Source organism: Drosophila simulans, chromosome 3L (assembly GCF_016746395.2).
Source record: "Drosophila simulans strain w501 chromosome 3L, Prin_Dsim_3.1, whole genome shotgun sequence".
Lineage (NCBI taxonomy): Eukaryota > Metazoa > Arthropoda > Insecta > Diptera > Drosophilidae > Drosophila > Drosophila simulans.
Window position 1 is genome coordinate 10004548 of NC_052522.2, and position 14586 is coordinate 10019133.

Sequence of the window (14586 nt, forward strand, 5' to 3'; positions counted from 1 at the left end):
GTGGCACTCCGGCCAGGCATTTTCATTAAAACGCTGAAGGCATAAATACCAAAACTGGAAACAATGATCTTAACATCATGTTAATAAGAAATTTTATAAGGTAAATAAATTAAGTATTTAAAGAACCGGTAAAATCTAAAACTTTATGGAAGGTTTTCAATACTTCTCTTAGTTTCATTTATAAGCAACACAATAAGTTTATTGAATAATAAAAATCCAAAAGTAATGCCATTTCACATATATTTATCAGAGCACCCCATGACTTAGTACACATTCAGACTACACACAACATATATTAGTTAGCTAAAAAAAAAAAATTAAAAATATGGACTGCAAGGCTCCTGGACTGCTTGAAACTCCCAGTGAATCAGAACTGACCCACTGCAGCATCTCCGTTCTAGATAACATACCGATCCAGGAAGAGGAGTGTCCATCGGAGTTGGAACTTTCAAAGACTTTCAATAAACTGGAAAAGATGAGAGAAAGGGTGCTATATTTGAAGAGCCTCCTAATTCGTCCAGTACAAGTAAAGAAAGCCGAATGTCCTTCGGAAAGTGACCAGATGAGACTGGACATCGAACAGTCTAGCTCGGACAACGACGAACTGAGAGTAGTACAACAGGACACAGTTCGAGCTTTACAGCAGATCATCGAAGTAAATCGGCAACTCAAGGAGACAACTGACTCTCTGAGTGGACTGGACGAGAAGGCAAGGAAAAACATCCGATGCATCAGAAAGTTGTCCAAGAGGCTGCTCGAAGTGCCCAAGTGGAAGGAGGAACTGAAGCACAACACGGGATTGTGTTTGGAGCGATACAATGACCTGGACATTTCCCGAGGAAACTACCTCGACTACAGCGACAACTTCGTCCGACCCATCCAAACCAACATGAAGTTCTGTTTCGCATCAAAGGTATTGACAACTGATTAAGCATAATATTTATAAATACTAATGCTATCATCCTACCTTAAGGCCCCTCTTATATGCAATAAGCACGATTATAATGACTTGGTAAGCACTTTGAGTAAGTCCCGGAGAACCCTACTGAAATGCCACGAGGAGCTAATGAAGTACACCCAGAAGGTGGACGAAGCGCTGACATTGAAGAACTTTGATACCATGTTACTTCCATCTATATCGGAGCTATCGTTGCTGCTGGACAAGAGCTCCCAAGTGACCAAGCGCAGGAGCTCAACTGTCAAGGAGCGAAGATCCTTCAAGTTCGCCTGGGCTGCTCCTTTGGCGAAGCAGGAAAAATACACGCCCGCTGTCGATATTACCGATTGAGATAATTAAAAACGCAGTCAACCACAAAAACGCCAATATTGTAATTTAAAGTGCCATCCTAGTTTCGCATTTTACGGGTGCAAAAATGCGCATAATGAATATGCACACGGACATGCGGCATAAAGCACACAATGATCGGGCTAATTGTGCAAAAATGTTTTTGCAAATATTTTGTTAACAAATTTTGCGGCATTTCAAGCCACAAAAATGCAATTAGCCGTGAACGTAATTAACCGACAAAATTTGAGTGTGCAGTGGCCACTCCAACTGAAATGCAACAAAAAATGGGAAAACCACCAATTGGATGGGCACCAAATTTGAAATAGAATTTGAATTTATTTTACGAGAGCATTGGGCTGTCGAAAGGGGTTCCGATCTGGTGAAATTGATGGCCAGAATGTCTTTGACACCTTGGCGGAGCTTCATTTTTGGTTTGACAAGGGTTCAGAGCTCGATGGCTCTGGGAATTTCCCCAGTGAACGGGAGCAACAAGTTTGTCATGGACGAAACTCCTTCCGGGCCGAAAATTTCAGCTATCAAATTGGGCAAACAACAGCCCGAGCAAAGTTTGTGGCCAAATTAATTGAACGGACCGTGTCCACAGGACTCGCAAGGAAATGCTTTCCGCACGAAAGTCTTCTGCCCATGGAGCCCTTACCTTTCACCTTTCACCTTTGACAGGACACTTAATTCATCGAGCGAATGTGAAACCGAAAATTTAATTTAATTAGTGGCCTCCGAGTGTTGAAGGTGCTTGGAGGCCTCGTTGGAGTAAAACTTTTATGGCAGCTGTTGAGCAAGGATACGCCGTGTTACGCCCTTTATACCCGTTATTGCGCATTGGCTGCACATGTCCTGGTTGCCAACTTCCCGGGTCCATTGTTCCTTTGTTGCCCGTTTGAATACCTGGAATACTTGTGCGCCACTTGCTCAAACCTCTGACCCTGCAGCCTATTCATATAGTTGGACTCATAGTCAAATGAGCGCAGTTAGGGAGTTCGAGACCACGGAAACTTGCTCTGTTCGAAAAGGGGAAGTTCAGACATTCATAACTCCCTTGTCATTTTTATATAGTCTTAGGTTTCATTCAACTGCCTGCCCAACTTATACCATTTAGCAGCCCAGTCCATCGATCAATCAGTCAACTCATTGCGGCCAGCAAGAAAGTTTATCTGCAAACAAATTGGAAATTTTAATAAAAATTCTTGCGCTAAATTACGCTTAACAATCAAATCCCCACCTTGGACTCTTTGGAATTCCCAATCCCAATCCGAGTCCCCCGTCATTGTCATTGTCCAACTGTTCGCTTAAGTGGTGTTAAGTATTTGAAAATCTCTGCTTCGGTTTTCCGCCCCAGTCGCCCTCACTACCACTCCCATTTTGCCCATCGCATGCCTTCCGTTTTATTGTTTTACGACAGTTGGCCAAATACTTTGGCTAGCTAAAAGTTTTGCCCTCATGGTCATCCAATTGTCTGTGATTTACGGAGGCTTCTCCAAGGTCCTGGGGCGGACGTCCAGTCAGTCAGCGGAGCGAAGCGGAACCCACAACAGAAACTGCAGTCCAGCATTTAGTGGATATTGATTTATTGCTTCTCAACTGGTGACACAAATGCGTTTTACAATCAGGAATATGAATGTGACTACTACTGTGATAAATGATGAAAAAATATGATTTAAATTGGTAGCCATAAGTATATTGAACCTCTACTGAAGCCAGTTATTACCAATGTATAGCTCGTAAACAAGATTTATGCCCAAATTAAATTGGAATTCTGAAACTTCTTGGTCCTATGAATATGATGAAGGTCAAGTCTAGTGAGGTTATATCTTCTCATAGCTTTCGACGATTCCTTGAGCTCTAGTTTCTTGAAGGTCGCGCAGGCATTTATCCATGGGCGTGACAACGCAGAGGGGTTTCCTTCCACTGAAGTAGGCACTACTGGGTCGAGCGTAAGATACTTGACGACCATTTAACCAGGAGGTAATCTCGTCCAGACACAGACACTGCCAAGGATTTCCCTCCAAATTGATGTTTTGTAATTGCAAAAGATTTTGGGATGACTTCAGATCCGGCAAGAAGGTGAGACGATTGTTGTTGAGCTCCAGATGATTGAGACGATCCAAAGTGTCCAGAATTTCACCTTCAATCTCCTCCAGACGATTCTTGCTAATCGTAAGCAATTGTAATTGCCGCAGGGGTGCAAACATGCGAAGATCCAGACTGACCAGCCTATTCCTTCTGAGCCTAAGTTCCTTGATAAAGGGCATAGAGGAAAGAGCCAGAGGATGCAGATCCGCAATGTAGTTGTTGCTTAAATCCAGGTAGATCAGCTTGCGGAGAATCCTTTCACCAAATACACGCAATCCCAGCTTTTTAATGTTATTCTTGCTGAGATCGAGTTTTTCCAAAGCAGTTAGATTTGCAAAGACGTCATCGGGAAGAACCGAGATCTTATTGCCCTGTAAGTGCAAAGTTTGCAGTGAACTTAGTCCCAAAAAGGCCCTCGGATGGATTCTGTTTATCTGGTTTAGCCACAAATTGAGAGTTCTTAGCTTCTTGAGTCTGCAAAACACTGAGTCATCCAGGACTTTAACATTATTCGAGCTATAGTCAAGCAAATCCAATGGCGCAACTTCTCCCGGGGCCATGAAAAGTGTTCGCTTGATCTCAAATAGATTATTGTTGGATACATTCAAAACTCGAAGATTGGGCAACGCGTAAAATATTCCCATGTCCAGGTGCTCCAGCCAATTGCTGTGAAGATGCAGTTCCTCCAATTTGGGCAGTCCGCGAAAGTGACACCATTGAAACTAAAGGAATTTAAATAGGATATATCATGGCTTTCAACTAAATTCATAATCACTTACGTCTCTCAAATTATTGTTACTTATAGACAAGAAACGCAAGTTTGCATTTTCGCCAAGAGTTATGTTTTCCTGATAGTTGGTGGTTAGATCGAGAAATCTCAGCTTTTTCATATGCTTAAACGCATTGGGTTCTATGACTGCTATCAGGTTTTCGGAAAAGTTGGCGTACTCCAAGTTGGCGAATCCACTCATCAGCTTGGTACTAATAGCCAATATGTCGTTGTAGCTCACATCGAAATTTATTATTTCAGATGGGTTGGGAAACTGCTCTGATTTTAGCTCATCCAACTGAGCGTGGGTAAGATTTAGCTTCTGCAGCGCCTTAAAATCTTGCAATCCCTTATCGCCCAGAGTCACACCACCGGATTCAGATAGATCCAATTCCAAAAGCCTGGAGAGACCAGGCAGTTCCCCATCTTCTGCTCTTTCGATTCCTGTGTGTTCATTGACCACCTTCACACTTTGCCAGTTTTCACCGACATATCGATTCAGTTGCTCAAAGCTCTCGATTTCCCGACAGAGATGGCTTCCCTTTCCCAGATCCTCGCACTCCTGAAGATCCTTCCCGAACACTCCGGACAGAAGCATCAATGCAAAAACATGCAACGCCTGCATTTTTACTACTAAAACGAACTTCTGCTTGAGCCAAGTGCAATGCGTTAATTTGAGTTTATTTTTATCAGAGCAAACTCGTTTCAGTTCTTTGGTTCAGCTAAAAGCCGGTTTCCGATTCCATTTACCGAAATCAGCTGATGATTTAGTGATGGTCCAGTTCAATCGAGAGGAAATTGTTTTCAACACGAAGCTTGCTCCGAAAAACACCTATTAATATAGTTCTCAAAAATTCAAAAAAATTAAAAATATTCATTTTCGTTGTGAGACAAAATAATGTAGGGAACGTGGAGGGTACTCTAGCTAATCCCAGCGGTAAGAACTCTGATACCCAGCCTGTCGGTAATGACCCTGGAATGGAATCCCTAACAATTTCGAGCATTATTATTGCGGATTATGAATTTATCTGGGGGTACCAGCAATTCATCGTTAACAAGTATATAAGTTTATGATTTATTTAACTTTTGTTGTAATACATAAAAAGAAAACCCACTGTTCCATAGGGGTATATATAAATTTCCTGATGCTTAACAATACACAATGTTAAATATATTCTTCTATCCATAAGACACTCAACATATAGTTTAAAGTACATGTGTTTCAGTAACGAATCTTTCGTTAGTTAGTTGTCGCTTCAGAGCATCAATATAAATTCATAAATAAAGCAGATTTGTCGTTGAATACTTTACACAAGTCGTTGATGAGGCGAAATAGCAAAAAATGCCAACTTAAAATTATTTTTATATTCTGGCAATGTCCTCTCGAAGGAAGCCTGAGTTCAGTATGTTCATCAAAATTAACAAGGAGTTTCATTAGTGCGATCCATTTTCATCAATAAGCATTTGGTACAGAAGACTAGTACGCGACAGTTCACCGGGAAGATATTTGGATAAAGTTGCAACTCAAGATAATTTACAACATTTAATCGTCGCAATCGCAATCGCAATCGCCACAAACGCCACAACAATCGGTTGCCACGCATAAACAATCCACGCACAAGCCACCACCTGATTCCTAAAGCATTCCGGGCCTATCGGTCTCTTGGTTTCCGGCTTTCTCAAAGAACATGGCATCCTGTGGGGCAAACAGAAAGCATTCATTTAGTGTGGGTAACATTGACGAGTGAAGGACTTAGTGCTGGACTAGCCTACTCAAACTAAGCTGCAGGATTTAATAGGCTGGAGGGTTAACATTACCTCAGCACCAACGAAGTCTGCGTTGCAGACGTCTTAACAGCTTGAACCGATAAAAATGAACACTATACAACTGATTGGCAGAGGCCAAAGATAAATAACTACAATAAATCTTAGCTGAAGGGAAGCACTTACTATGAGGAATGTGGCGCCGAGTAGAACGGCCTTCATGCGCACATCCAAGTCCAGTGGGAAATTGATGCCGAAGAAGTCCGCATCCGTGAAAATTTCACGTGCCAGGCCCGACCACTGCTTCGAGATCTTGCCGATCTTCTCACCAGTGAGCGAAACAATCTGAGAATCAAAAAATATAAGTAAAATCACACAGAACGTTTGAATATTCTAAACATACATTGAACTCGACGTCGCCGCAGAGCGAAAAGGTGCAGAAAGGTCCTTCGATGCGCATCACCGTGTCACCCACGTGGTTGAGAATGCGGAAGGATGGCGAACAGATGGACCACTCCTGCTCAATGGTGCCGATAACATTGCCGGGTGGTGCCGAGACCTCGATACTCTGCAGACAGCAGGGAAACAGACAGGAGGAGCAGGCCAGCGGGCGGTGCATGTGGATCACTTCCTGCTGGAAGTTATCAAAGACCCGCATATCGAATGGTCGCGCAGGACCACAGCAATTGCGTGTGCAGCAGTCGTTGTCCTCTGCCGCGAAATATACCTTCTGACCCAGGGCGTTCTTGATCGTGAACTTGTTGTTGGTCTCGAAGCCTGTGAAGGCCTCGAGCAGCTCGACCTTCTGCTTAACTAAAAGCTGGTCGATAGTCGTAAGGTACTCCAATCCGCGCGGACAGTTCGGAATTCCGGTAGGTATACTCATCCAGTCTCCTGCAAAAATAACACTCATCAATATGCGTTCTCAATAGAATGTGTATGGCTTAAAAAGCCATACATACAACATACAACCAAAACAAAGAATCACCATTTAAACTTAACTGTCAGTTAAGGTTTAATTTGATTGAATGAAATTTAAAAATAAAACTTAAAGTGAACTTTATGAGAATGTTCTCTTTTTCCGACTTCTTATAATCTTGGCGGGCAAATTAAATTAGTGCACACAAAAGGGCATCTTGTTCAGCGCGTTCAGTGGCCAGTGTGTCAATTGGTCAGTGTCAACGACACAATTGCTCGGCCTTTCTAATTGGAAGCATCACAATGGAGCATGCCCCTCCTGACACATCCCATGGATAACCCCCAGCCACAAGCTATTATGCTACCTCACCCATCAGCTCTTGTATCTAATCGCCGCTAGAAAGATAGTCTTTATAACGGGCTCTAAAGATAAATCTACTAATACATATTTAATTTCACAATGTAAGGAAACCTTGAAAAGATTTACATAATTCTGATATTTGTAGTTTAAAAGAGATTTGAATTAAGTTTTTTGCACCTACAAGAGACATTCCTTAACGAAACTAGATAATTATCATCTTAAGTATTAACGTGTTTTTATATATTCCTAATCGTTGCGTAAACACTTTTTTACTTAATTTTTTTTTTTAATCCAAAAGGTGGTAATTTATATGATTTGATGATCCTAATGTTAATGATTTGTTAATTATCCATTATCTGGCTGAGTATTTCATTCTTTGTACTCTCGAAATCTTTAAAGGTTCATCTTTTAAACCCGTCATATTCATCCCTATGATTTCTGGTCAAGACTACAATATGACTTCCTTACCTCCTGTCCTCGTCGCTTATGTAGAACTCGTAGCCCTTTCTCTTGGCCGACTTATTTAGTCGCATGGTGTGTCTGAGTTTCTTGGGCAGTGGTTTGTTGGCTTCCCTGCAAACCAGTTGCCTCAGAGTCTGGGATCTCGAGCAGACCTGATTGTACTGGCTATACAGCGAGTGCCAGATGAACCGCAGCACCTTGGAGCCGCTCCTCACGCCCCTGGAATGAGATTCCTCCGTGTTTCCCCGATTTTCGCCACCACTAAGGTCCAGCGTGGAAACGCAACTTGCTGGGTTTTCGGTGGACATTTTTCCAGACTGACACGACTGCCTGCTCTGCAGCACAGAGATGAACTAACTGCTCGTCGGGAAAAATCAACGCCATCCACGGCGACGGGCGTTTTAAATGACGCTTTGTATTATTTTATTGGTTCAATTAAGGCAGACGCTAGGCACTCCGATAAGCGCCAAAGATCAGGCAGAGATATTCAGCTTATTTCGGACGGATCCGATGCACGTGTAAACAAAAATACAATTGATAAGAGGCTGCCTAAGAACTACAAAGTCTCTAACACTGTCCAAAGTGACTACGTTAATATTTGCACCCCACTTTGCTTCTGCGGGAACCTTTGTTCTACACCGATCTTGACGAGCTACCTCTATCTGGGACGATGGGTTCAGTGCCTGCACCCGAAGAAATCTTAAGACAACTGATTGGACATTATCTCAATCGCAGGGCAACGACACACCGACACATCACAAAGATGCGATCTTGTTTTGATTCAGCGGTATGCGTAGTACGATTATATAAGAAGTAAACTCAGATATGGAATGAATAATCTTAACAAGGAAGCAGAAAGCGATAAAATATCGTGCCATGATTTGAACACACTGATTTGTGTAGAAATATGTGAGTCCAACATTTTGGACATGTGTTTCATGTTACAGACTAGTTTTTGATTACTTGCCTGCTGGTCCGCCCTGTGGGGCCATCCCCGGACCCATTCCCGGTCCCATTCCCGGCTGCGTGACGATGGGCTGTTGTGGTTGTCCCGGTGGATAACCGCCGAATGCGTTTGGTGGTCCCCCTGGTCCTGCTGGTCCGGGAGGATATCCGCCGAAGGCATGTGGTGGTGGTGCTCCTCCTCCGTAGGGCGGCTGTCCACCAGGACCACCCACATAAGGTGGCTGTCCGCCTGGACCACCCGCATACGGGGGCTGACCACCTGGTCCACCCATGTAAGGTGGTTGTCCGGCCCCGTAGGGCGGAGCTTCTCCGTACGGCGGCATTTGGGGAACTGGAGCGTATCCGGCTTGCTGAGGACCTGGCGTAAACCCCTGCAACGATCGGGAGTTGATCAAAGAATGAGTCAAATATTTATTTAATGGGCGTTACGATTAGTTTTTTGTGCTCTGGCTTGTATTATGTAGCTGTACTTATCAGCACTCTGGCACGCTTATGTATGAAGTAAATAATATACATTTGTTTAAAAACCTCTCTTATTCGGTTTCTATTATAATGAAAACTTTACGCGGTTGTGCATGAATGATGAGTAATATTTTAAGTTTGTCTAAAACTTAAATGGTAATAAAATGCTCTTTTGGCATGAATGAAAAACATATTGAAAATATTAAAGCCATAAACACTATCATAAGTAAATGTATTAAGGAAGAGTATTTAGCTTTCGACTTGCTTATCCAGTCTGCCTTACTGGTTTTACAGTATGTATGTACATTTAGTTCTCAATGTTGTGAGCGGGCAAAAAACAGTTGTTTGTGTTTATCAATCCCCCGATTCCAGGGATTCGCGTGCAATTCGAATGAATCTCTTTCATTCCAAAGCAAACTGACTGTGTGAATGTGGATTTATAAATAAGCAAATATCATCAACTGGCATGACGTCATGGTTGTGTTGTGCTTGTACAAGAAGCACCCTCTACACCACCCACTTTCCCTAGCATTTTCTTCGGCTAGAGCGGACACTTTTGGAACTCACGTAATTCATGGGCGGCGGCGGCTGTGGATGACCGGGTGCGGAGGGATAGGGGGCGTTGTGGCCGCCACTGGGCGGTGGGTAGCCGAATCCTTCGGCGGGCGGAGCATTTGGCTGGAATCCGGATCCGAAACCGGGTGGGGCGTAACCGCCCTGATTGACGTTGCTTTTCATTTCGTGGGGTTTCCCCGGATTTTCCCTCTTTTCCTGCTCTTCTTCTGCTCTCCGTGTGCTGCGTTGTTGTTGCACTGGAGGGGAATTGTTGCGGCCACGCCCCCAACGAAATCGCAACAATGTTGTTTTTGTCTTGCACGCACTTTCTGTTAAGTAAAGTTAAGTTTCGATAGTAATGCAATTCGCGCAATCAGGTGGCCTTCGAAGTGTAACCGTGACTGAAGAGCAAAAAAATACCAGCTACACGCTAAATATGCCAAGTTTTTAGCGTAACATTACGCTGGTTCAAAAAAATGTAGAAAATTCCTGGAATGCATAACTTAAAATATAAAGATGAGTAATTTAATTTAAATTAGCGAATATTAAATATATTTTATAATTGAATAGATGGCGCCACCAATCTTTTTAACACAATTTTTACATTACAATGTACAAGTCATGTATAAATGAAATGTTATCATAACAGCGTTGCTCTGTTATTAGCAGAACACAGCAAGCAAAGATACCATCCAATATTGGAACCCTCAGTAAAGACTCAAACCTAGGAACTTGAAACTTGGTTTCTTTAAATTTGATTGTGAATCGGTAAATTTTAAATTTTAATTTAAAAACTAATCAACTCCGCTCTGAAATTATTAGTTTATTTAAATAAATCACAGTATTTATATATTCTCTAAGAAATAAATAAATAATAATATTACTTTGCATACTAAATGTTTTACTAAGCCGTTTCTCCAAACTTGAACAAATGCTTATTAAAATGATAAGAATTTGCATAAAGTTACTTATTAAACTAATTATTATTATTGTTTTCAGCATACTTTTAAATTTAGCTTATATCTAGAACATGTTTTATAAGATCTTTAGTAAGTAAGGCTTTTCCTGCGTTTATTTATTTAAAAAAATGCGTTTATATAACTTTTGTAATATAGTTTTTTTCTTGTTTTACTTATACTATAACTATATTAAAAAAATTCCTGTCCAAATTAAATAGAAACAAAAATCGTATCGTTTTTAAAAATGCTGAATAAATCCATTTTGTATGCCACAACTGCCTCAGAGAACAGTCCACATTTTTTCTAATGCGCAAATTTTCATTGTGAGGGTGTGCCTCCCCTACACCTCAAGGGTGTGACAGAGAGGGGCTGCGTGGTAGAAAGGGAGAGAGGAGTAGAGAGGGCGGCGTAGTTGGCGCGCATAAAAAATGGCGGTTTCCGACGCAAGTAAAACGCAAAAAAAAAAAAGAGGGAAAAATGTGGGCAGGGTGAGAGACTGTTGTAAGAGTGAAAGAGACGGGCTGTTGAAATGTGAAAAAAATGCTAAAAACCGTGTATATAGAAAAAAACTGCGAGCAGAATTCCACCCCATGGTCATGGACATCCAGCAGACGTCCCTCACTCACTCACACACACCACGGTAATTACCCATACAAATGCAGCGAGAAATGGAGGAATCGTCATCAGCATTACCGTCATGGTGGAGGACCACCCACACACCGCTCAAAATCACACATTTCGTCCTTGATGCCAGAAACTTAGAACATTATGTTTACTGATATATTTCTATATACTAAATATATCCCCTAAAAGAACGCACAATCCTGCACAATACAATTTTTACTACGTTGTTTTTAAATGAATGTATGTTACTAAATAAGTATTATTTTATTTATTATTATAGAATTATAATATGAATGTATGCTAGTAACTAAGTTCGTAATAAAACATAATTTGCTTCAAATTTGATGTTTCTTTCTGTGCAGGCCGGATTTAGTGGATCTAGAGGGGTCCTGGAGAAGGACTCATCAGGGTCAGGGAAGAAATCCAGAACTGAGCGCTTAATGCGCCATATAACGCGATATTTGTGCTGGTGTGTGGGTGAGTTTAGCACATTCAATTAGTTGACTTTGCAATGGCAGCAAATGCAGAATGCGAAAATAAAACAACCGACTGAGAATTCGCATTAAGAATGGGAAACGGGAACGCGAACATATTTGCGGTTGGCAACCGACCAAAGGCACAAAAGCCGGGCTCAGCAGTGCAGCAATTGTTGCCAGGCCAGCCCCCTTTGTGCCACCTCCACCTTTTAGCCCCTTTTGGCCCCACCCATGACCTTTGCCAGGGCCGTCGCTGAACGGTTCAGTGCAGGAGAGGCTCTCAAAAAATCAGGCAAGCGGCAAGCAGCGAGCATAATGCAATAGTAAACAGCCATGCGGGTAACTACACTGCTACAAAATCCCACATCAATACCATGGGTTATGCAAAAAAGTAATAATCATGTTAACTGTGTACATATTAAGTTTAACCAAATATCCTTTGGATATTTAGCATAAAAATGTATGTACATTCAAAGCACCTATTCTATTTTCCGCTGTGCATTAAAGACCCTTAAAAAGCCGTGGATCGGGTTACGTTTGAGCCTTGCAAAGCGCCTCATTAGCCGCCGCTTCGTCCTTAAAGCTGCTGGCAAGGAACAATTTCGGGCGTTGCTGAACTTTCTGTCCGCCAATCGCAAAGGCGATCTAATTTATGGCCCTGTCTTTAGCCAAGAAATCGAAAGGATCGGATCGTCTGACAATAAATCAAGTTTCGGAGATGCGATCAAGTGGACTTCTAATGTCCCGATCGATCAAAGCTTCTTTGCCACGCGGCCAAAAAGTTGCAGCTGCTGCCAAAGATCCACAAAACCTATGAATCATGTTGAAAAGATAAAAATAAAATGAATTGAATAAGACTAAACTTAGTCAAAAAATATATAAAGAACAGATCTCTGCTGTGCATTCAATTTTAAAGAAATTAGATAATACAGTTTTTCTAACTATATTTTGAGTACTCCAACTTATCATTAAATTGAAATTAGGTATCAGCCTTCTTTTAATTAATTTAATTCATTTTGACGGTTAAATAAAATATCATCAAATATCCTTATATTAAACAGTTACATATGTTTTGATGGAAAATAAATAAGCAGATAATTAAAAGAAATCAATAGTCTTAATAAGTTTTATACATTTTCGAAAGAGTCTGCAATAATCTTTAGACCATATATGGCTTCACAAATCTGGCGAATCTTCACCATTTAACCGAATCCACATTGCGTCGGGTCAGTTAAGCGTGGGAACACACACATCCCCGTTGCGAAAAATGAAACGAAAAAATGTGTCAATGCCGCAAAGGGGGAATTGCAACTGCCACTGCATTTGGTCAATGGCCAGTTGTTTTGGCCCTCCTTTTGGCCAGCTGCGCCATCGAGTGCACATGTGCATATGCCAAATGCAATCACAATGTCGCGATTTCCAAAACGAATGACAGGAAGTGCCGAGCCACAGATACACAAAAAGAGTGAACAAAACGATGCGCTGCAGAGAGAGGGATTTTACACACCTGGCTCAAAGCATTTCACCTTGCGTGGGTCAGTTACCAAGTTCACAAGCGGAATGCCAAAAGGGCGAAAGTGTTTCCTAGCTAATTGCTTAATTACGATCCACGGACACGAAGAAGAAGGTCACAAGCCGGCTGGCCAGTGGAAAACTGGGTCAGAAAAGCCGGCGGAAAAGGGTTGTGCGGCGAAATCTTAATGAGTTTTCATTCTGCCATTGGCCTCGTCCTTCCGAATGTTTTCCAATTAAAAGCACAATGACCCTTCTCCGGGGGCCCTATGCTAATGAGCCCGGCACGCACTTTACTCTTAGCCCGGTCCCTGGAAAATTAATTACCAACCAAGTGTTGAACTTGAACTTGTTGTCTGACCGTTTTTAAAGCTGGCTAAAAAATCAATAACGAGATTTTGTAGCGGGCAGCAGGATTCTAAAAATGAGGAACGGGTTTGCAGGGTGGACCTTGTCTGGTTGCCACATGTCATGGTAAAAAATTTAAATCAGAACCGACAGCAGGACGAGCTAAATGAGTGAGTGTGTGTATTTTTGTTCGATTTTTCTTCCCCTTTTTGTGAACCCTTTTCTGCGGCGCTTTGTCCTGGCCGAGTGGCTCAACCCTTTTTCTCGTTTTTTTTTTCTGTATTTTTTCGGCAGGACGCTGGGCAGGACTTTGACAGGATGCTGGTCGCTGGCACACGGTAATTGCTTATTTAAGCGCGCGCCTTTATCCTTCAACGGGATATGCTGGGAGGATATGCAAACAAGGGGCAGCGCCGAGGAGCGGAAAATAAATTTGAAAGAACCGAGATGCGAAACAAAAGGCCAAGTAAATGCCCCGTGTAATTACCGGCCAGCGGAGGACGGCGAGGGGCGGTGCAGCTGTCTAGCCGGACCATCCGAGGAATATCCAGGATTCAGGACTCAGGACTCCGCACCAAGTTCGCAGTAGCATCCCGAAATGAACTGCAAATCAAGCTCGGTCAGCGGGTAAGGGTTCGAGGGTAGCGGCGAACCACGGGTCACCGTGCGTGCATATTAAAAATGTTTTCGGAATGAATTTTTACGCTGCCATTCGCGGGGATAAAGCAGAGATTCACACTTAAAATTACAATTTGTAATATATTCTCAAATGAAATTGATTAAATGTCTTGGTCAAGAATTCTTTGTTATATCTTACATATGCTTTTTATAGACTCCTTAAGTTTTTGAATATCCAAAAATATTAATAAGTAAGGCAAGGGCTAAAAGAATATCACTTCTATTTCTAATGCATTCCTCTAGGATACAGTCATAATTGTGTACGTTAAAGTGCATCTAATCTAGTATTGTGATTGTTTTTCTCAGTGTAACCCAAAAGGGTTAAGGCCCACTCGCGGGCAGCTTTCGATGTG

General features: G+C 42.1%; 4 protein-coding genes across 5 annotated transcripts; 2 read left to right on the top strand and 2 right to left on the bottom strand.

Annotated features, from left to right (window-relative positions):
• The first annotated feature begins 264 nt into the window (after positions 1-264).
• LOC6737532 lies at positions 265-1318 on the top strand. Its single transcript, XM_002084331.3, has 2 exons — positions 265-913; positions 974-1318. The coding sequence occupies exons 1-2, from the start codon at positions 326-328 to the stop codon at positions 1286-1288; spliced, it is 903 nt and encodes a 300-aa protein (XP_002084367.2). The 5' UTR covers positions 265-325; the 3' UTR covers positions 1289-1318.
• Positions 1319-2857: 1539 nt separating this feature from the next.
• LOC6737533 (insulin-like growth factor-binding protein complex acid labile subunit) lies at positions 2858-5071 on the bottom strand. Its single transcript, XM_002084332.4, has 2 exons — positions 4159-5071; positions 2858-4101 (listed from the first exon to the last, which is right to left on the bottom strand). Exons 1-2 carry the CDS (start codon positions 4771-4773, stop codon positions 3112-3114), a joined length of 1605 nt encoding a protein of 534 aa, XP_002084368.1. The 5' UTR covers positions 4774-5071; the 3' UTR covers positions 2858-3111.
• Positions 5072-5211: 140 nt separating this feature from the next.
• LOC6737534 (phospholipid scramblase 2) lies at positions 5212-10058 on the bottom strand. 2 transcript variants are annotated; one of them, XM_002084333.4, is made up of 5 exons: positions 9649-10058; positions 8621-8990; positions 6316-6806; positions 6099-6257; positions 5212-5844 (listed from the first exon to the last, which is right to left on the bottom strand). In XM_002084333.4, exons 1-5 carry the CDS (start codon positions 9817-9819, stop codon positions 5785-5787), a joined length of 1251 nt encoding a protein of 416 aa, XP_002084369.2. In that variant the 5' UTR covers positions 9820-10058; the 3' UTR covers positions 5212-5784. The 2 variants fall into 2 exon arrangements, with proteins under 2 accessions (XP_002084369.2, XP_016031329.1); XM_016169804.3 differs by lacking the exons at positions 8621-8990; positions 9649-10058 and adding an exon at positions 7660-8059 and having other exon boundaries at positions 6316-6793.
• Positions 10059-12892: 2834 nt separating this feature from the next.
• On the top strand, positions 12893-14324 carry LOC120284782. The gene is made up of 2 exons (XM_039293698.2): positions 12893-13725; positions 13850-14324. Exons 1-2 carry the CDS (start codon positions 13679-13681, stop codon positions 14142-14144), a joined length of 342 nt encoding a protein of 113 aa, XP_039149632.1. The 5' UTR covers positions 12893-13678; the 3' UTR covers positions 14145-14324.
• The last annotated feature ends 262 nt before the right edge of the window (positions 14325-14586 follow it).